We start from the raw sequence: 23916 nt of genomic DNA, 5'->3' as shown, positions 1-23916 counted from the left end.
ATGAATGATGGTTATAGCATGTAGTGAAAATATAGGCGGTATCATATTCTGTGACAAATTTGATCCAGGAGATGTATAACTGTAAATACTTTTCTTTTCTGTATATTTTTAAAACCTAATTGACACCTTAAAAAAAAGCAACCTGTATGTATGTGTTGTATTGTATTGTGTTTTGGTACCTTTCCTTGTATTTTTTTGATGCTGTCTATTACAACACTAAGTTGTTTAACGACAATAAAATTTGATTTGATTTGTTTGATTTTATATTTTTTAGAGGTACTTCAGTATGATCCAGTGCTCTGTTAATGATCATTCTTATACAAAATTTCAATACTCAAATGGAATTTTTTGGTCATGTTATTGAGCTCAGCAAAACTTGTTGAGGCATTCTTTGGTCCAGTATTTCTCTACAAAATGTGTGTACATAAACCATCACAGTCTTCGGCCAACCAAGAGACAAGTTGCAGATTAAAGGACAACCAAAAGTGAGCCAAATGCAGACAGAGGTGTCTAGGCATTGCAAGTACTGTAATGTGGCACCTGCACGATGTGGTTCAGGTTTCAACTCAGTTGGGAAATCCCACATCCACTTGTTCAAAGTGAAGTGGAAAAGACAGACACAGGTCAGAAACAAGACAGTCCAGCCCCCCCTTCTCTCTCTCTCTCTCTCTCTCTCTCTCTCTCTCTCTCTCTCTCTCAAAAACAAACACACATACACACAAAATAGTTTCTTCCTTGAAAAAGAATAATCAATTTTTCTTAAACACATCATTTTTTATCAGAGTACATTTTTAATAACCATTCTGCAACTCTCTGAAATATAGCTGCATTTCCTGAAGGCTGCATATAAGTGTGCATGCTCTTTGCTCTGAAGAACACTGCAACTCTGAGAGCTGAATTACGAAGTTCATCTCGTTTGTGTGCCCGTCCACTGATCAGTATCTCCTCTACATGACAGATGACTGACTTGACTGCACACATATGTTTAAAAAATTTTCTCAAGAAAAGTGCATAAAGTTATTTGAATATATAAAAACATACTGCCATATTTCTGATAACTATGTCATATACAACTATCTAAATTCTTAACCCAGAATAGTTAAATCACTATCATCAAATATTAATATAGTATGACACATAGAAAAAAAAACCAAAGTGTAAATTGCGTATATAGCTAAAAACTAAGTGTAAATTTCAAAATTTGTAATTCACTGTTTTTGGCACAGCTATACAAAAAAAAAAACCCTGTTTTGTCAATATTAATTCAGTTTGAATCTACAACCTGTGTGGGAAGTGAATGCTTACTACTTCCACAGCCTGACACATTTGCATGTGCAGTTACAGATGTCAGATTTTACCTGAGACAAAAATTACATTTAAAGTTATACAACACTGGAATGCAAATTTTAGCAACTGAACAGAGTGTAGTACATAATAAGGATCATGAGAGATATATATAACAAATACACAATGCATCTGTACAAGTTACACTAAAATACGGTTTCAATAATTTAAATGGCACTACCCAAAGTACTGTGAACTGTAAGTTATCACAAAGTCACTGCATAAAATTTACACTTAGCACAATACTACATTTCTATGCAGCCTTTTACAGTGATGTGCAATGAATGACACTTCCTTTTCATTCTACACATTACAAAAAGCTTGGTACAATGTAATACCTTTCCCTCTAGTGACCTTCTGAATTGTCAATTCCTGATTCTCTCGGAGGAATAAAACAGTACCTTTTCTCAGTGCCAGTAGATTCGTATTGGCTTCTCCCTCAATTACTATCAAAATGCAGGCACAGTCTCGACGAATGAGATTATAATTGGATTTTTCTGCCGGCACCTAAAACCAATAAAATCCCAAGCATGCATATTTTACATTGATGTAAAAACAAGGCACCATTTTAAAATAAATGAATATTTAAGTACATTAAAGCAGGCACTTTTCCAAAACTTTTTGCAGTAATCTGGGAGGAGCATGTAATGACAATGAAGAAAATTAGCATAGCACAGAATATTTCTATGGCCAAAGGCAAGAAAATGATCAAAGAAATGAAAACTGAAGTGGCAAAAAGAATTTTGATGCTAAAAGAAATCTAGGAACAACATATGTATAATGACAGCAAAACATGACACACATCTGCAGGTGGAAAACTGGATCTGGAAAAAATGATGATAATATGTGAACTTAAAATTGACCAACTGCGTACATTGTATATGTGCTTGTGTTTTTTCTGTATATATCACGATAGTGTAAACCATTCATCACGCATTTTGTTGTTATGAATGTATTATTTAAATTTTAAAGCAACTGAAATCAATGTAGATAATATTAACTAAGCAATAAAGTAATACTAGGAAAGTAAAAGATGGAGACAAAAATCCAAAAAAAATATGCTGCCAACTACAAAATGCTTTTGTCGGATATGAGGAGCTATCTAATGAAAAATGTTCAACATCTGACTAGTTAGAACAAGGCTGTTGAAAAAATTTAATACTCATCGTGAAATATGTATTTCAGTTATGAATATGCACAAAAAATTAAGATGTGCTTTACAATTTTTCTGTTATCATCCAAAACAGCGAGCTGTGCCCTAACAACGCAACAAACTGCAATCCCACCAATAAACAAAACATTCTGTCAGAATTGACTTACTGATACTGAAACAAGTAGGCCAATTGTCTGGATAACTTGTTTCATGAAAAGCTAATTTTTGGCATTCTTAAATGACAGAAACAATTGCAAGGGATTAATGAATAACCCCTTATAACATTTCATTTTCTGTGCTGTTTAGATACAACTCTGTGAACCAATGGTTGAGTAATTTTAATCAATCATGAAGTACGTAGTTTCTCGTCCTCTTCTTAGCTTTTGGTAAAGTTGTGTATGGATTCCATGGGACCAATTTCTTTCTTTAGAACTCGATTGAAAACAGTCTTTTGTCACCTGTTCATCAAAGGCTGGTTATGCCTGCAAGACTAGAGAGGTTGATCCTTTACAAATCCAATGATTCTTCACAGCATGTGTAGTGAGTAGTCAGCTACAAAGATAGGAACTGTTTTCATAGTACAGCTGATGTGACTTGCTGGTCTGGTCATATGCTAACTGATAGAGCACAAAATGAGGCCCTTGTTTTCGACAAAACTATTCTTCACAAACTTTGCTCAAAATGTGCTCTGTCTGTCTGCTGCTACGCTTACAAATGCAATAGCCATATGGCACGACGATACTGATCGACACAGTCCTGTGGTCACAAAATAGTTATTGCTGCAATAAACTGGCACTACACAGTTTGAAAGCAGTGAACTTTTCCACTCCTGGGTGGTAAACTCTATTAGCTACTCCCTAAACTTCATGTGGAAAGGGATAGCAATTTCGCGGTTCTCTTATCTCACTGGCAGATTGGTGGTTGTAAGATTCTGATTGGACAAAACAAGCCATTTGCTTTCCTTAGGAAAGATGAAGTGAAACTGAAATGAAAAGTACAAAGGACATTTTTATGCTAGGCTCCAAGAGGACAGACATTTGTTCTTTCAGCAGGCTCTGAGGCAGCATTCTTCAAGAGTTTGGTGCTGATGGTATTCAAATCCTGACGGCAAACCTTGAATGGCAGACTTCTAGTCTCTGGGAGCAGTCCTACGGTTATTGACACTGTCTTCACTCTACGAAGGCAGGCGTTAAACTTGTGTGGTATCACTAACTAGGACGCTATGCCCCAGCTGAGTTTGTCAAGCTTCATGGCATTCAGGAAGCAAAGGTTTAGCTTAGTTTAATTCTGTTAATTCAACTAGCCATCTCTCTTTAATTCATGAGTGGACGACGGATTCATAATTGCTTTTCCATTTCCAAGCAGATGTAATTTCATCTCACACATGTTCAACTGTCATTTCTATAGTACCATATGAAGAAAGCAATTGCTTTTTGTCCCATCCCATCATGTAGTTTGGCGTCCGCCCCAGTAGCTGAGTGGTCAGCGTGACGGATTGCCGTCCTCTGGGCCCGGGTTCGATTCCCGGCTGGGTCGGAGATTTTCTCCGCTCAGGGACTGGGTGTTGTGTTGTGTTCATCATCGTTTCATCCCCATCCGGCGTGCAGGTCGCCCAATGTGGCGCCGAATGTAATAAGACCTGCGATATGGCGGCCGGACCTGCCCCGCGAGGGGCCTCCCGGCCAATGACGCCAAACGCTCATTTCCATTTCCATGTAGTTTGGCCCATCTCATTCCAAGTGATACCGTTTGTCTGTCTTGTTAGTTTTTCCTTGCTGCCCAACCGCCAATAAAAGATGTCCATTTCTGATGTTCTCTGAAGGTGTTAATAAATATTCAGGTGTAAATTTGAAACATGAATAACTTGTAGAGTCCATACTGCCATTGTGTTACTTATGAGAAATATTAAAGAATCTAATGCATCCTGGAATTATGGTTTCCTTTAAGTAGTTAGAATCGGCACACATACTCCTTTCGATGCATACTACCATAAGTAAAAGATACCATTGGATTCTCACATAAGGAAGAAACCTCTGTGTAAAAGACTGTGCCCTCTTTTAGAAGTACTTCAACTTGTGTCTCTGGCTGGCCATGTCATCACCTCTAAAACTGCTCCTTGTTGTTATTCATTTCGATCCACTCATTCTCTCACTTATGTATGGCAGCGACAAAGTTTAACTACTCCTCTTTCCAATTATGCATGATTTTGTGAGTCAATTGTGAAATAAGAACATACTGGGAGATATTACTATGCTCTTTTGGTTATAAATCCTAACACTGGTTTGATGTAGTTTTCAACTACAATCTTCATGCAAGGATTTGTCTCGAAATATGTGCGCAACCATATTCTCTATTTGATTCATTATGACTTTTCTTTTAGGCTTTTTTGTTTTTGACCCTTAGAAGGGCATCTTCAGTCATCAATCAATCAATCAATCTTGTCTTAAACGGTTTCCTGTAACACAATATTCCAAAAGCTTGTAATCATTTCATATAGAGCCATGTTCCAATTGAAGCTTTTCATGGATCTATTTCTGAATCTCAAGGTTTGTAGTTTTGGATTTTAGCAGTTATTTTTCTTTTTATAAAAAGTAATACATTGTTTCAAAGAATAAATCTTATAGCCATGCATGGCTATCACATCCACCAATTCATATCCCCTTTCCCAGAAGGGAATTGTGGATGCCCTGGATACATTTCTGCACCTTGTAGTTTTTTACCTAAATTCACCAAAGCAGACAGGAAAAAAAAATCAAATTTGCTGCAATAAGTTACTCTTACTGAGCAGCTTCCATGAAAATAATTGAGGGTATTCCTTTACCTCTAGAGAAGAGCTGATGCAATATGGCATAGTTAATTTGTTCTGGCCATGGGCTCTCTTGTATTACAGCTAGGGATATGCAACAATCTTTTGAACCAGAGCCTTATTAATGTCCTGAAAATTCATCTGTGTGTGGTATTATTTGCCAAAATCAAAAGGTTTTATCATCAGATATACAGACATAAGAACAGTGTCAAGAGCAACGATTTGCAGAAAGGAGTGTCTGGGTGATGGATTAAAAACAAGGTTCGGCTCATTCTTCTTACCAGTCTAAACATGCTCCTATCAGAGCACAAAAAATACAAATATGTTCCTGTTAATCTAAAAGACTCTGAGTGAAAAGTGGAGAACTGGCTGCCTCATTCTATATCTCACAGCACCTTTAAAAATCTGCTCAATAATTTTGGCATGCGATCATATTCACACTTTTTTTTAATATGCAACTCACCTCAAACTCCCACAAGCTCCCCTAACCGTAACTCATTCACACCCAGTAGTCCATTGCTGTAAGTCTCTCATATCCAAGCACTTCCAGTTGCCCTTTCTCACTCACTCATCCAGCCCAATTCATTGTCATTATTCTTTGTCTGTCTCTGTAATACACTCCTACATCACCATCACAGTTCCCTATGTTCTGTGCTACTACTACAGTTTCCTCTCTCTCTCTCTCTCTCTCTCTCTCTCTCTCTCTCTCTCTCTCTCTCACTTACTTACTTACTTACTTCTATTATCTCATTCCTTCCTTCTGCTGCTGTCTCTTCTCAATGTCACTATCTCTCTCTCTATCCCTCATTGTCAATGTCATATACTCCGTCATTATCACTGGCTCTCACCCACTTCTACTTTATCTTTATCCCCCCCCCCCCCCCCCCCCCCGGCACTGTCTCCTTCCCTCTTTTCATAGCATTGTTCTGTCACTGTCAACTATGCTCCACTGCCATTTGCCCCTCTCTTTCTCTCTCACTTCCATTGTCTCCTTCACTCTTGCTATGACACAACCCCTATCTAGATTCTTCCAGTATTTATATTACTGTTCTGTGTCTTTGCCACTGTCACTGTTGTCTTCTCTCACAGCATAAAAAAGTGTGAATACAATCACATGCCAAAATTTTTGGGAAAATTTTTAAAGATGCCAAGGAAGGTTGAATGAGGCAATTGGTAACTCACTTTCCAGTCAGAGTCCTTTAAATAAGAAGGAACATTTTGAATTTTTTGTGCTCCAGTAGGAGCCTGTTTCCATTGGGACCCTTCTTTTCCTTGCTGCAGGAGGGCATGTAATTTATATACTGAAGTGCCAGAGAAACTGGTACACGCATGCGTATTCAAATACAGAGATATATGAACAGGCAAAATACGGCGCTGTGGTTGGCAATGCCCATACAAGTGTCTGGCGCAGTTGTTAGATCAGTTACGGCTGCTACAATGGCAGGTTATCAAGATTTAAGTGAGTTTGAAGGTGGTTTTATAGTCAGTGCACAAGAGACGGGACACAGCCAAGGTAGTGATGAAGTGGGAATTTTCCCATACGACCATTTCAAGTGTAGTGAACATCAGGAATCTGGTAAAACATCAAATCTCCGACATCGCTGTGGCCGGAAAAAGATCCTGCAAGAACAGGAACGACAACAACTTAAGAGAATAATTCAACATGAAAGAAGTGCAACCCTTCTGCAAACTGCTGCAGATTTCAATTCTGGGCCATCAACAAGCGTCAGCATGCGAACCATTCAGTGAAACATCACTGATATGGGCTTTCGGAGCCAAAGGCCCAATCGTGTACCCTTGATGACTGCATGACACAAAGCTTTATGTTTCACCTGGCCCCGTCGACACCGACATTGGACTATTGATGGTTGCAAACATGTTGCTTGGTCGGGCGCATCTTGTTTCAAATTGTATCGAGCAAATGAACATGTATGGGTATGAAGACCACCTCATGAATCCATGGATCCTGCATGTGAGCAGGGGACTGTTCAAGCTCGTGGAGGCTCTGTACTGGTGGGAGTGATATGGAACCCCTTATACGTCTGTATACAACTCTCACAGGTGACTTGTACATAAGCATCCTGTCTGATCACCTGCATCTGTTTATGTCCATTGTGCATTCCGATGGACTTGGGCAATTCCAGCACGACAATGCAACACCTCACACATCCAGAATTGCTACAGTGTGGCTTCAGGAATACAATTCTAACTTTAAACACTTCCGCCGGCCACCTAACTCCCCAGACATGAACATTATTGAGCATATCTGAGATGCCTTGCAAAGTGCTGTCTAGATCTCTGCCCTCTCATACTCATGAACTTATGGACAGCCCTGCAGGATTCATGGTGTCAATTCCCTCCAGTAATGCTTCAGGCATTAGTCGAGCCCATGCCCTATCATGCTGCAGCACTTCTGCATGCTTGCGGAGGCCCTACACGATATTAGGTAAGGGTACCAGTTTCTTTGGTTCTTCAGAGTATGAAAAGAAATGTACTGTACAGTAAAATTTAGATAGTTTACTTATGTGAAAATGAAATAATGCAAAACTAATTTTACATCTCAGACTGGGTTTCATGTGCAAAAATTTTTTTGCATATGTTTCAGAAATACATACGATGTTCCTAAATGATAACAGAGACACTTTACAGCATATTTCACTGTGCTATGTCACTTTATAAAGTACGTTTTCACCTCACACCAAATTTTACACATGTATTTTATGTGTACACCAAGGGTAATTTTGAATCTCTGTATACTGGAAATGGATAAATATATGAAGAAAGTTTTCAAGGCTGTACGAGACTGGCATCTTAGAAATATATTGCAAAACTTACAGCCATTTGCTGTGCATAGCCATCTCAGAATCCTTGGCTGGATTTTGGACTGCTGGTGACGGCAAAAAAAACCACCTTTCTTTGAAGTTTTCTGAGGAACTGCCCATGAACTAATGGTGTTTCCATTAAGTCCCATCATGCCCACCACAAACCACATCAAATGCAAAAAGAACCAACTGATTTGCTTCATTTGCCTAAGCAGGAAGAAGAGTGTAATATTCATACTTTGATTCTGTACTGCAGGATAGTGGTACAAAGACGATCCTCCTGTTGGGTATACAAATGGTCCCTAGCCCAAGGACTATCCAAAACATTTGACCCTGCTTTTTTATCATCCATAGAACCCGAGGTATGAGTACCAGAAAATTCCATTTTGATGTGCTGCATTCTGGAACATACACTATGCAATGACCTGGCTGAAAATGACTTACAAGTTTGTGGCACCCTCCATCGGTAATGCTGGAATTCAATATGGTGTTGGCCCACCCTTAGCCTTGATGACAGCTTCCATTCTCACAGGCATATGTTCAATCAGGTTCTGGAAGGTCTCTTGGGGAATGGCAGCCCATTCTTCATAGAGTGCTGCACTGAGGAGAGGTATCAATGTCGGTCGGTGAGGCTTGGCATGAAGTCAGCATTCTAAAACATCCCAAGGGTGTTCTACAGGATTCAGGTCAGAACTCCGTGCAGGCTAGTCCATTACAGAGATGTTATTGTTGTGTAACCACTCTGCCACAGGCTATGCATTATGAACAGGTACTCGATTATGTTGAAAGATGCAATCGCCATCCCCGAATTGCTCTTTAACAGTGGGAAGCAAGAACGTGCTTAAAACATCACTGTAGGCTTGTGCTGTGATAGTGCTATGCAAGACATACTCACACAGCGCCATCAGATTGCCACATTGTGCACTGTGATTCATCACTTCACACAACATTTTTCCACTGTTCAATTGTCCAATGTTTATGCTCGATACACAAAATGAGGTGTTGTTTGGCATTTACCAGCATGATGTGTGGCTTATGAGCAGCTGCTCGACCATGACATCCACGTTTTCTCACTTCCTGCGTAACTGTCATAGTACCTGCATGGATCCTGATGCAGTCTGGAATTCCTGTGTGATGGTCTGGATAGATGTCGCCTATTACAATTACGACCCTCTTCAACTGTCAGCGGTCTCTGTCAGTCAACAGAGGTCGACCTGTACGCTTTTGTGCTGTAAGTGTCCCTTCATGTTTCCACTTCACTATAACATCGGAAACAATGGACCTAGGGATGTTTAGGAGTGTGGAAATCTCACATACAGATGTATGTATAGACACCGAATCACCTGACCATGTTCGAAATCCATGAGTTCCGCAGAGTGCCCCATTCTGCACTCTCATGATGTCTAATGACTACTGAGGTCGCTGATGTGCGAGGTCGCTGATGTGCGAGGTCGCTGATGTGCGAGGTCGCTGATGTGCGAGGTCGCTGATGTGCGAGGTCGCTGATGTGCGAGGTCGCTGATGTGCGAGGTCGCTGATGTGCGAGGTCGCTGATGTGCGAGGTCGCTGATGTGCGAGGTCGCTGATGTGCGAGGTCGCTGCAGTATGTGGCAACACAATGCACCTAATATGAAAAAGTATGTTTTTGGGGATGTTCGAATACTTTTGATCTCATAGTGAATTAGGTATGCATACTTTGTGGTAAGACATGGAAATCTATTTCTGCTCTCTTGTAGTGATTACACAAGAAAGGCAAATAAGACTATGAGAGATTTCCCCTGGTGTCAGCTCCTCACAACTGTTACAAACTTTTCTTTGATATTGTATCAGTCATTGCTTTGGTTGCAATGGGGTCAACAGTCACCACAAATCATTCAAAAGACAATAGTTTTACTACATTTTTTGAAAAAAAAATTTCTATTTATTTTGTTTCCACTACTATGCAGTTTAGCTTTTGAAGCCATTTTTAAATATACTCATAATCACAACCTGTAAGAATGGCCACACCAGGCTCCGAGTTCAAGAACTTGGCAACCCATGCAAGTAATTGTGAAAACACAGGACGTTGAACAGATAGTTCTAAGTGGTACTTTGGACAGATAAAAAATCTACTCACCAAGTGGTGGCAGAACACGTGCATAAAACAGGGTTGTAATTAGGTAATGGCCTAATTACATCCCTCTTTTATGCATGTGTTCTGTTACCGCTTGGTGAGTAGATTTTTTTAACCATCCAGTGTAATTATTTTGTCAAAATTGATTGTTTTGGAAAAATAATGATACATCTGATGTCATGGGCTTCGCTGTGAAGATCGATACAGTGGCTAATCTTATATGGTGACACAATGTGAACAATAAGTTGTCGGATTATAAGTAAGAGGAGTAAATCAAGAATGCTTGCATGGGGCAAGCAGGCTCTATGAAGAGCAGTTTCACAACACGCATTACTTTATCTAGTTAGTTTTTAATGCCTCCCAACAATTTCAATTTGGCAGGCCATATAAGGTTGCACATTTAAGCAAGCAATGTTTCTTCCTCATTCCAAATTTCTATAACACTTTAGTGTGTTTATCACTCAAATACTATACAAATCTTGAAATCTAATGAGTAATTCGTTACTTGCATGTTTCTTGGATTATAGCTGGGATCTCTTCCTATGATGCAAACCCATTCCATTTTACAAGTACAGTTCATTTATTATACATACAGAAATTCTTCTATCAAGTACAAAATGTTATCTACATCAACATATATACTCCGCTAGCCACCAAGCGGTGTGTGGTGAAGGGCACAATTCGCATCAAAGTCATATCCCCTCCAACCCTCTGTTCCACGCGTGAATCGTGCGAGGGAAAAGCGACTGTCTGAACACCTCAGTACGTGCTCTAATTTCCCTTATCTTTGAATGGTGATCATGGCGCGATCTGAAAGTTGATAGTGCTAATATATGCTCTACATCCGCATCAAAGATCGGACTTCGGAATTTAGACAGCAGCCCCTTCCATTTAGCGCGTCGTCTATCTGTAAGTGTGTCTCACTACAAACTTTCTATGAGATTTGTAATGCTCTTTTGATGGCTAAATGTACCAGTCTTTAGACCTTCTCAGTCTCTTGAATCAGACCCAACTGGTAATGGTTCCATACAGACGAACAACACTCTAAGACTGGACAAACTAACTTATTGTAAGCAACTTCCTTTGTTGAAGGACTGCATCGCTTCAAGATTCTACCAACAAACCGCAATCTAGAGTTCGCTTTGCCTGTTACTTGTGTATCTGATAATTCCATTTGAGATTGTTTTGAATAATCACACCTAGATACTTGACGGATGTTACTGCTTCCAAAGACTGGGCATTTATTTTGTACTCGTACATTAATGGGGATTTCCGCCTTGTTATACACAGTAGGTTACACTTACTAACTGCCTGTCATTACACCCCGCATTTATTTTCCGCAAATCCTCACTGATTTGTTTACAACTTTCGTGTGATACTACTTTCCTGTAGACTACAGCATCATCGGCAAACAGTGTAATGCCACTGTCAATACCATCAACCAGATTGTTTATGTAAATTGTAAAAAGCAGCAGACCTATTACACTGTCCTGGGGCACACCTGAAGTTACGCTTGTTTCTGTTGAAGTCACCCCATTCAAGACGACATACTGCTCTCTATCTGTTAGAAAACTTTCTATCCAACCGCATATGTCATCTGATAAACCGTACGCGCACACTTTTTGGAGGAAGCGACAGTGCGGAACTAAGTCAAACGCCTTTCGAAAGTCGAGAAATATGACATCAACCTGGAGCCGGTATATAGAGCTGGTTGTATATCATGCACAATGAGGGCCAGCTGTGTCTCGCATGACCGCTGTTTCCTAAAACCGTGCTGTCTAGGCCAGATGCCTTCCTGCCGTCTAAGGATATTAACTGTTTTACAATCCCAGATACACTAAACACTATGTCAGCCATCCTTGTGTTTGTTCGATAATTGAAAGGGGGATTGGTGCTGCAGTCCTCCACCGTAAACAAGTTTTTGAAAGCTAGGTTTAGAATTTCAGCCTTCTGTTTATCATCATCAATTACATTACGCGTACTGTCAGCACGAGAAGGTGCTGAATTATTTGTAGCATTCAAAGATTTTACATAGGACCAAAATTTTTTGGAGTTATTTTTAGAATGTGCAGATAAAATATTGGTTTTAAATTTGTTAAAAGAATCTCTCATTGATCTTTTGACAGTTGCTTTCATTTCGCATAATTTCTGTTTGTCAGCAGGGCAGTGACTACGTTTAAAACGACTGTGCAAAATTCTCTGCTTTCTCAGCAACATCCTAATATGTTTGTTGTACCAAGGTGGATCCTTTCCCTCCCCTATATTTTTGCTAGGCACATACTTCTCTAGCATGTGGTGCAAAATACCTTTAAATTCCGAACAAAGATGCTCAATATCTCTGCGCCCCACGGTGATTGCTTGGAGCTGACTATGAAGATATTCATTAATGACACTTTTATTTGCTTTCCCAAACAAGAAAACTCTATGCTGTTTCTTTGGTTTTTTTGCAACTTCCACTGACATAGAAGCCACGACGACATTATGGTCGCTAATACCGTCTTCTTGATTAACTTCCTCAAAAAGATCAGGTCTGTTTGTCACCAAGATATCTAATATGTTCCCATCTCAAGTTGGTTTTCTAACCAATTGCTCAAGGTTGTATGTTGAAAGCGTTCCTAGAATAACTTCACACGAGTCTTTGCTTCTGCCCCCTGTGATAAACGTGTATTTTTCCCAGTCAATGGATGCCAGATTAAAGTCTCCACCTACAACTAATGAATAATTGGGATATTTATTTCCTATTTACTTAAGATTTTCCCTGAAATGTTCTGCGATGTTTATTGCGGATGCTGGTGGTCTATAAAGACATTCTAATACAATGGTCAATCCTTTTCTGATTGACAGCTTTATCCACACTATTTCACAGTCCGACCCAGTATTGATCTCAACTGAGTTTAAACAGCTTTTAACTGCAATGAACACACTGCCTCCCATAGTATCAGTACTATCCTTCCTAAACATTGTCCAATCAGAGTTCAAAATTTCACTGCAATTTATGTCTGGTTTCAACCAGTTTTCAGTACCTATCAGAAGCAGATATGATTTCAGTTTGTGTCAAAAGTTAATTTTACTGTCTATTACATTTCTTTACATCGTGGGTAGGTACGGTCAAAGATTTTTATGGCTGAATATCTGTCTCCTTCCTGTGGAAAATCCAGGATGGAATAACGACAGTATTATGAGAAGGATAGATTGCTACTCATTATATAGAGCTGCTGAGTCACAGATAGGCATAACAAAAAAGACTGCTGACTTTGTCACTCAGCAGACTGACTCAACAAAACAACTGTTAGATTTAGTAGTCTTTTTGTTGTGCCTGTCTGTGTTCAACATCTCCTGTGCAATACAACAGTTGAGTGAAGAAAATGCAAGTAATTTTCCTTCTAGCACTATATTTTTGAATGTTAATGTTGTCTTCAAACTGTGATTCATTGTTTACAACAAACTTCATATGGGAGCATATGTACTGTGGGGCTGCCCCCAACTGTTTAAAGAGCTGTCTACGAGAAGTTCTAGAAATAGCACATCATCATTGTTAGATACTTCTGTAAAATAAACATCATCATCTTCAGTAATGAATTACCCCAGTATATGACGCCATTAAATATTACTGAATGAAAATGAGAAAAGGAAATCGACTTTTAGACATTTTCATCTCCACAATCTGACACGAACTCTAACACAAAAATAGCAGAGCTCAAATATTGTATAGGCATGTGGCTGGTAGAGCAACTTCTACTCATTTATTTCATTAAATGAAGTTTAAATATAACTGTTTTAAGAAGGGAAAATCATGAAATTTACTTCTGTCATGTACTATTCTTGACTACTAACTCATCCATTCATCTAGCCATTAGAAAAGAGCACATAATGGAAATAGCATGGCCCCAAAAATTAAGCACTTATTTGCACTTATACAGAAATTTAGTTTAGTGTTCCTCATGAGCTGCTGTTCAATTTTGGTTGTATGATGGATAGGAAGTGTGAATGCAGTGAGCAGGTGCAGGAAGTTGGTTGATTTGGGGGAGAGGACCAAACAACGAGGTCATCTGTTCCATCGTACTAGGAAACGAAAGGAAAGGATAGGAAGTTGGCCATGCCCTTTCAAAGGAACCAGCGCAGCATTTGCCTGAAGCAATTTAGGGAAATCACATGAAACATAAATCAGTATGGCTGGACATGGGTTTGAACTATTGTCCTCCCAACTGCAAGTCTAGTGTGCTAACAATTGCGCCACCTCATTCGGTGATGCAGGAGGAGCTGGACGCAGTCTGCCAACAGCTCAAGACCCTGTTGGCCATAGTCAGCCATTTCCTGACTGCCTCTAGTGTAACGGCGATGGAGAAACTGGTGCATTGCATGGGACATCTCAAGTGTCACTTGTTTCACCTACCGTCTCTGCTGCTGAAGCACCTTCCCACATACCACATGTGGGTCACTTTCACTGCACAGTCAGGGGCAGAATGTAATGTGTTCATGTTGATAGAAGCAAAGGGTGAATGTGAAGACTGGCCATCCGGCCTTGTCCATTCAAACTGTAAGTGAACAAGTGGCCGCTCTTTCAGCAGGATCCAAGCAGTCACACAGGGAGAGATTTGTTATGTATCAGGAGTTCCAACATTAGGTGTGTTATGGAGTTCCTTAGGAAAACAGCCTCCAGGGCTGGAAAAAGAAGTCCAAATTGCACTCAGTGCCTGCCAGGATGATGGGTGGGTGGGGGAGGGGTGGAGAGGAGAGGCTCATCCTAGATATTGAGGAGGTTCTGCCTGTGGTTGTCAAGGACGCAAGGTCATGGAACATAAATGACAGATTAAACACCACAGGAGTAGGAGGGGCGAGGGGCTGTTCATTGCAATTGACAAAAGTACAGTGTCTATCAAGGCTGAAATTGAGTGTGATTGTATGTGAGTAGCCAGTGTAGTCGAAATCAAGTTTTTATTGGCAAACAAATTCAAATTCCACCACAACAGCTGTAGAATCATTTGAAGGTAGTCTACACTCAGCAGCGAAGAAACACATGATCATGCAATATTAGTTGGAGGCAACTTTAACCTATTGAATACAGACTGGGATGTCTATGGATTCACTGCAGGTGAACAAACAGACAATCTTGTGAAGTAATTCTGAAAACATTCCAAAAACTGTCTTGAGCAGCTAGTTCAACAACCCACAACCAATAGAAATATTTTAGCCCTCATAGCTACAAACAGGTCTGATCTTAACAGTAACAGTATAGAAACAAGGATTGGTGATCATGATATCATCATAGTGATGATGGTTAGTAAAGCTAATAAATCCATCAAGAAGGTTAGGAGAGCTTTTATGCTGGATAGAGCTGATAAGCAACTGTTGACAACCCACTTGACAATGAATAAATATCATTTAATTATAATACAAGTGACATAAAGGAATTATAGGCAAAGTTTTAACTAATAATAACTTGCACTCTGGAGAAGTATGTGCCGAGTAAGTGGATTAAAGGTAGGAAAGATTCACCATGGCCTGAAACAAAATTTCTAAGATGCTGAGGAAACTGAAATTTTTGCACTCTTGCTTCAAAAAATATTGTGAAAATGTTCAGAGACAAAAGTTACGGGAAATTCATGTGTGTATAAAAAGATGGATGTGCAAAGCAGATAACAACTTCCACCACTGAGTGTTAATGAAAGATCTTGCTGAGAAACAGAACATTCAGGTCCTACATAAATGTACTAAGAATGTCAAAAGATTTTATACTGTCACTTGTTGCCTAATTCGTTGTGGCAATAAAAGACAGCAAAAGAAAAGCTGAAGCTTCAAATTTTTCATTTCAAAAAGCATCCATGCAGGAGGACCAAGCATACTTACCACTGTTTGACCACTGCACAGAATCTTGTATTAAATACATAGAAACAGGCATTTCAAGCACTGGAAAACGACTGAAAGCAAGCATTTGATAACATGTAAGTTGCGAGGTCTGGATCCCAGTTTGACTTTAGACAGAGTACTCTTCAGCACTGGTTCCTTCACTCCACTTGTTTTTAGCGCATACCTCAAACCTGCACAACAAAATCTCAAGTGTCTGCAAAAAGTGCATGTAACTCCTATGTATATGGAGTGTAGAAGAACAGACCTGAAAAATTACAGACCAATACCCTTAACATCGATTTGCTGTAAAATTCTTGAGCATATTATTGGTTCGAGTATAAAAAATTCCTTGACATAGAAAAGCTACTATCCACAAATCAGCACAGATTTAGAAAGCACCACTCGTGTGAAACTCCACTTGCTCTTTTGTCACACGATATTCTGTGAACAATGGACAAAGAACAACAGGTAGATTCCATATTCCTAGATACCTAAAAAGCATTCAACAGAATGCCCCACTGCAGACTGTTAACAAAGGTCTGAGCATACGGAATAGGTCCTCAGATATGTGAGTGGCTCTACGACTTCTTAAGTAACAGGATCCACTATGTTGTCCTGAATGGTAAATTTTATCAGAGATAAAGATACTGTTGAGTGTGCCCTAGGGAGGCGAGATAGGAGTGCACTTGTTCTCTATAAACATAAACAATCTGACAGATAGGGTGAACAGTAATCTGCAAATGTTTGCCGATGTAGGTGTAGTATATGCCAAATTGCCATATGAGTGACTGTAGGATGATACAGGATGAATTATACAGAGTTTCAATTTAGTGTGATAAATGACAGTTTGCTCTAAATGTAGAAAAATGTAAACTAGTGCAGATGAAAAGACAATACACTCTCCTAATTTTCCAAATACAGTACTAATAGTGTGTCGCTTGACAGTCATGTTGATTAAATATCTACGGGTAACACTGCAAAGCAATATGAAATGGAATGAACACATAAGACAGGAAGATGAATGGTCAGCTCCGATTTATGTGAAAATTCTAGGAAAATGTAGCTCATCTAAAAAGGAAACCATGTAGGGAAATCTAGTGTGTCCATTCTTGAGTACTGCTTGAGTGTGTGGCATTCTCATCAAGGTGGATTAAACTCTGGTTCCAAAAATTAGGAGTACTGTATCTATTATTATATGTTTTTAGACTGTACAGTCAGTTGCACCTCCTGAGGTCAACACTATCTTTTTGTGAAACAATATTGAAAAAAATTTAGAGAACTGGCATTTCCAGCTCACAAGAGAACAATTCTACTGCAACCAATGTACATTTCACATAAGAACTGCGAAGAAAAGATAAGAAATATTATTGCTTATATGGAAGCACAGCAGCAGCCCCCCCCCCCCCCTCTTGCTCCATTTGCGAGTGGAACAGGAATTGGAATGACTAATACTGGTACAAGGTACCCTCCTCCATGTTTGCAGAGTATGTATATAGGTGTATATAAAAAGATAATTTGTCAAACTCTTTGTAAAGGGAAGTATGGTTTGGCCATATTTTAGGAGGAGCTCGTTTCAGCATCTTCCTGATACCTTTTTATACATCTTTGCTCGTCTCCTCCTCAAACAAAATGAGCCCCTCCTAGTGTTTGTTTCTTGGTTTCTAACGAAGTGAAGTAAACTCTGGTTCCAAAAATTAGGAGTACTGTATCTATTATTATATGTATTTAGACTGTATAGTCAGTTGCACCTCCTGAGGTCAACACTATCTATCACATTTGTTTCTTTGCGAATTTAATAAATTCCTGAATCTCAACTTATGTCACAACGTTTTTGTCTCTGGTCTTATCAGTTTACTTGTAATGTCATAACTTTGTGCACATTAGCACTGCCAAGTGGGCTGAACTCAAGCCATCTTTTCTATTTAGATTCTGATAAACATTTTGTTTCTTTAGATGCCATTGTCTGCATGAAATTAAATGCTATGTCACAGCATAAGCCATGTCACATCTTGTGCTAATGGGCAATTTAAGCATTGCAATAGCTTTATGTTTCACTTGGAAGCTGCTTCTTATTTACCACAACATGGTGTACGCATAATTTCATTAATGATGTAGATCCAGGCTGAATTATACGAAGGTATAATGATTTACAGATCAGTTATATTGTATCACTTACAGATATTTTGGCAACAGCAAAGTCTGGTACAGGTGGCTTGTATACTTGTGTATATAAATCTTCTCCAATCGGCTTAAATAATTTGTCTCCAGCTGGTGCTCCTTTATAATTCAGCATATTACAAAGAGTGTCAACATCTTTATACTTAGGTGTAAGTCCAGCACGGACTACATTATCAGAACAGGCCATACATTCTACACAATCTGCAAGATAAAAGCTTTATTTTAAAAAAGTAAAAATAAATGAGTTACATTCCTAAAACTTATCTGTGAACTGTATATTTTGGCATTTACAGTGTTTCATATTATTCGTTTTAAACTTTAACGAAAATATTGATGAAATCAATCTGGAGAATAGAATACCTGGTAGTCACCTATCAAAATGATATATTGCAGTACTTACAAAAATTAAAATACAAATGGAGATGATGTAAAAGTGCTTAAGAATTGTTATTCCATGCATATTGCAATGGGCTTAAGAATTAAATGATTTCAGAGACCTCAAATTCTTTGAAAGTTCACAAAATATATAAGATCACCAGAAAAAAGTATTAGTCACCTCTTTAAAACAGTGCAACAGTTACATGGAGCACTGCAGATGGTGTAGAATTGACATCCATCAGCCACATTACCCTCTACCGCTGACGTAAGTTATGGCAGTAAAGTGGCTTGTATGTGCCAGCAAGATGTATGGAATCAGTGCAGTAAGATGGATTCATGTGGAAATCTTTGGCAGAAAGAAGCTATTGCATTTTGTTGTGACTATGATCACACTACGAATACAGTTGCCAATTAGTTGGTGTATCAATGCAAACTGTCCGATACGTCCATGTACCATTCACAGCCATGTCAGACAGCAGAAGAATAACAACCATAAAAATATCCTAACCGACATGGACCAGACAAATGTTGCACCCTGTAGGCGATGAGTGGTTTCTAAATGGACAAGACTGCTGCTGCCAGGGAATGGCGGCCCACCTGAGCCAGTTTCTGAACCAACATTGCAAATGTAACTGCATTTGGAGGACATTTGTAGTCGGATCCCTCACAAATGGCAATTGCTCATATCAGCACATAAATTTGCACCTCTTCAGTACACTACACATCACAGAAACTGGACATCAGTTAATTGGAGACAAGTAAGTGGCTGATTGGAGGCAAGCAATGTATCTGACAAACTGTGATTTTGCCACTTTGCAACTGATGCAAGGCATTCATTGCACCTACAGCACAGTAAGGAATTTAATTCAAAGAGCGAGAAGGGTGTAGTTCAGGCCAGAGGCGGTCCTTTGATATTCAGATGACTGTGGAAATGAACCACGATGTTTATTTTGCGATCTCAATGACACAGAGTCGACCTTTCTTCTACATCTCCATGATGAGGATATGCTGTAGACAATCCTGTCTTCCAATATCACAACAGCCGTCTTCACGCAGCTTCATACATGTGTTCCTGGTTTGATGAACACCCTGGTACCCTATCACATCTTGACTAGTCCAATAAATCACCCGATTTTAATCCCATAAAAATGCCTGGCTTTATTTGGAACAGCAGGTGAAATGTTGCAGTCAACATCCCTGCAATCTGGTAGCTCTACAGGGTCTGATTATCAGTTAGTTGTTTTAGATGGATACAGCATACTTGCTGATTTGCTGATTTAGACAGTAATCAGGGCTAGAAGCACTGTAACATGTTACTGTGACATTATCTGTGTGTGACTAATTTTTTGTCCAGTGGGTTTACTTCACAACTTTTATGTAGCTACTTATTGTCTTACAACTGCACATTAAAGGAATTTTCAGTTTCACTTCACTGACAGCATGCCAAAGAAATGAAGACTGGACCAATGACAAAATTGTGCAATTCTCTCTCTTTTTTAAAATAATTATTGTTCAATCGTTTCACACACTCAATTAGATATAACATGTATGTGGTATTTCACAAATGCATGTAATTTGTGGCTGATTTGTGTATTTCATATTAATGTGCTGTACACATTCCAAGTAACATACCTTGTGAGAAATAGGCATAGTTAACAAGTGGAGGGAAAACAAAAACACCACAACCATGTTTAAATAGGGAGGGGATGTTCAAGTACCAGTTTTTTAGTCTTAGCTTTTACTGCAGACCACCAATTCAAGTTTTTCATAGGCTTGGCGTAAACTGAATTAAAAATACCAAAAAGTAAAAACCAGGAGAAAAAAACACCCTTTGAAATCCTGAGATTAGAACAAATCAATAAAGGTTGATCAGAACAGACATTGTTAATAGGACTTACGTAGAACATAATTATTATTTATGGTGATAACAAATGTCCAGATGTATATTGTGTGTCAATTCCTTCTAAATGCTGTTTAATATTATAACCTCGAAAGTTAACTGCGATGTTTTAATATTTATTTATCTATCTGAACCATAGGACCATGCTAGCCACAGCTACTCAGTCATAGTATGAGTCAATACGTAGTTTACAGAATGCCTATACAAAATTAATATACAAAAAAATTTAAAAAACTAATAAAATGCGAGGAGAAAGTTGTGAGAATAAATAACATATCACAGAAGAAAAGTTCTCAGCTACTGTGAGGAATAGTATTAAAGAAAGAAGTGTTCCACAAAATAATCTTTCGACTTAGATTTGACACTCAGGATTTATCATTCAATTTTTTCAGTCGCTGAAAGTCTATTAAAAATGCAACTTGCTGAATAGCGCACATTTTGCTGTAAAAAAACTGAAGGAAGTGTTGTCCAACTGCAAATCATTTTCCCCTCTAGTGTTCACTGAATGAATTTTGAGCTGCTTCTGAATGAGTCAACCACAAACCTCGTTATGGAATATATAAGGTGTTAAAAAAAAAAAATTATTCCATATTTTAAGAGGCACTAGTATGGACCGAAACAAGAAATGAGCGCCCCATAAACATGCGCTATGGAAGACAAACCGTAAGTGCTATGAGTGTGGGAAAGTAATCTCATGGTTGGTTATTATGTGACGCACTCCATACACCAGCTGTCACTTGGTTGCACGTATATCAACCTTACTTCCAACTAATTTTCGGTCACCATTCTCAAAGTTAATTCTCTGGTGGACCTGCTATGCAGTGCCACTAAACCGTGATGTGTGACTTCTTATCCTCTGCAATTGAGGCAGGTGCTACAAGAAAGCTTTGATCTACAGGATGTTTGGAAATTACTGTTACAAACTTCTAGGACTTGCAGAGGGGAGTTAGTACCTAATAACATGAATATGAATCAGGAAATGTACTGCTTCCGTGCTACAACCGTCTGAAAACATGTTTGTTAGGTAGGTATGAGTGATTTAACTGTATAAAATTAATGTATATTTTCAAATAACATGGATTATGAACAAAATTTACATTACTGTACCACATCTAACTGCAATAGATCCATGTTAAGAGCTACATTATGTTCTGGAGGTATAACAAGGTGAAGAGGGACAGGGAGGCGGAGTGGAAGTTAAAAGTGTGAGGGAAACAAGGTCACCAGATTGTGGTCATGCATGTCCTCTTTCACAGGTTTGCAAAATGAAGAGCGAGCAGGCAATTCTCCATTCTTTCTACTGCACTGCATCACAAAAGGCAACTACAGAGTGTTTCATTAAGTTATACCCACCATTCCGCAGTTCATTTTGTGAGTCACTGGCGGCAAAGTGTTTAGACATGCCCAGGTGTGTGTATTTCCCAGAAAGTTCCTTGAGGTAATTTCCCTGTGTATCTGCTTCAAAAACTCGATATTTCTTTGTTCATCTTAAATCAATGGCAGTTAAAAAAATGAACTGGACATCAGGAAGTTGTTTAAAAAACAACTTAAAGATCTCCTGATTTGCATTTACACCCACATTTCTGCTGCTTTCCATTTCTGCTCATTGGAATTGCACTCGTGTAGGAGAAACATGCTATACAACTGTTATTCTAGTTGACAGCTCTGCTAGAAGGTATGCTTTGCAATGCTTATATGTTTCCCTTGTAAATATTTGGTTTTTGAGTGTTGTTTGCCTATAAACTTTTCCGTAATTAGAGTTGCTGCTATTTCGTCATTCATGAAAGTTATTGTGCCTATAATTTGTTATAATATGGGGCAATTAGCAGGTGTGAAGTTTTAGAGCTGCCAGGAACGTTTTCTGAGTTTAATACTACTATTGCCAATTGATGCTATAATCGTTGCTGAAGAGTAGGTCCTTGAGGTAACTAAAGCTGCCAAAATTGCGAGGAGAAACAGTAAAAGAAAAAGAGAAGATGTAAACCAAGATTATGCTGCTAGAATATATTAGTGAAAACAGATGTGAGTCATAGCTCAAACTTTGAAGTGAATTTCCCAAGAATAAAATTTTCCGACATGCTTACCTATACATAAAAAATCTATTTGAGGTAGACATCTGAATATTTTTTGAGATGTTTCAGGGTACTATTTGGAGGAGAGCAGAATTCAGACAGTAATGTACTATCAATAGGAATGAAAAATGAAATGAAATGACTGCGTGGAATTGTTGGCTGGCAGGCCACGTCCGGGGAATTTCTGCAGCCCAGTGCAAGTCTTATTTCAGTCAGTGCCACATTGGGTGACTTGCATGCTGGTGATGAGGATGAAATGACGATGAGAATGACACAATACCTAGTCCATGAGCGGAGAAAGTCTCCAACCCAGCTCGTAATCGAACCTGGGCCCGCTACATGGTGAGCAAGCATGTTACCACTCGGCTAAGCTGGCGGATAAAAGGAAGGAAAATACATACTGATGAATTATAAAAAAATATCCTTAATTTTGATTATTGGATGTAAATATTTTTAGAATAAAAAATTGTGGCTGAAATGAGATGATTGTTGTCTACATTTTAGATAGACATTTGTTAATGTACTTAAAGTTTCAAGCATCTAAGTAAGACAGATAGTCAGTGCATAAATTCCAAGCATAGACCAGCATATCAATATGCAGATTTTTTTAAAGTAATACAGTCAACATGAGAACTTATACAGCTAAATGTATACCAAAATGTTCATGAAGAATCACTCCTATTGTCCTACACTTTTCATCCTACTAAGAGTTCACATTGTTTAGTTAGAGCCGTGTAAACTTTTTGAAAAGTGTTGTTATTTTTCCAGGTATTCACAGACAAGTTACCTTAACACAGCACTGAATACAGATGTGAATTAGTAATAACACTAATGCAAGAATCGCATACTGCTTAAATATTTGCACAGTGTTGTACAATCGTAAAAGGAAACTGATTCTTAGTCATCTTCCACAGCAGCTGTATCATTCTTCCAGGAAAGGCAACTTCCTCCACCGTGAGCACTGCTTGCTTCTCAGTTTACAGACAGAGTTTGGAACGTAGGAAATGGGATATTGGTTGAAGTAAAGATGTCAGAACAGGTAATGAGTTGTGCTTGAAAAGCTCAGTCTTTACAGTGTTTGCTCATGAAAGACAAAGGTCCCGAGTTTAAGTCTCAGACTAGCACACAGTTTTAATCTGCCAGTAAGTTTCACAACAGCACACACAACGCTCAAGAGTGAAAATTTCATTCTGGAGGCTAAATCTGTCCAGTTCTCTTATGTAAGCAGCCGAAATGACTTCAATGGGCTAGTACTTATACAGCAGAGTTATATTCAGTTTATTAAGTGAGTGCTTATTTGCAA

General features: G+C 38.8%; 1 protein-coding gene across 3 annotated transcripts in view; it reads right to left on the bottom strand.

Annotated features, from left to right (window-relative positions):
- Positions 1 to 753: 753 nt before the first annotated feature.
- LOC124711581 (mannose-6-phosphate isomerase) overlaps positions 754 to 23916 on the bottom strand; it is a 109296-nt gene continuing 86133 nt past the window's right edge. For all 3 annotated transcript variants that reach the window (XM_047241749.1, XM_047241741.1, XM_047241732.1), the window contains exons 6-7: positions 18262 to 18464; positions 754 to 1851 (exon numbers count right to left, since the gene is read on the bottom strand). In XM_047241749.1, the coding sequence (XP_047097705.1) occupies positions 1648 to 1851; positions 18262 to 18464 (407 nt within the window). In that variant the 3' untranslated portion in view covers positions 754 to 1647. The remainder of the gene's footprint in view (positions 1852 to 18261; positions 18465 to 23916) is intronic.

Source organism: Schistocerca piceifrons, chromosome 1, assembly GCF_021461385.2.
Source record: "Schistocerca piceifrons isolate TAMUIC-IGC-003096 chromosome 1, iqSchPice1.1, whole genome shotgun sequence".
NCBI classification, from domain to species: Eukaryota; Metazoa; Arthropoda; class Insecta; order Orthoptera; family Acrididae; genus Schistocerca; species Schistocerca piceifrons.
The sequence above is the reverse complement of the archived record's forward strand: the minus strand, read 5'-3'. Positions and strand labels throughout refer to the sequence as shown.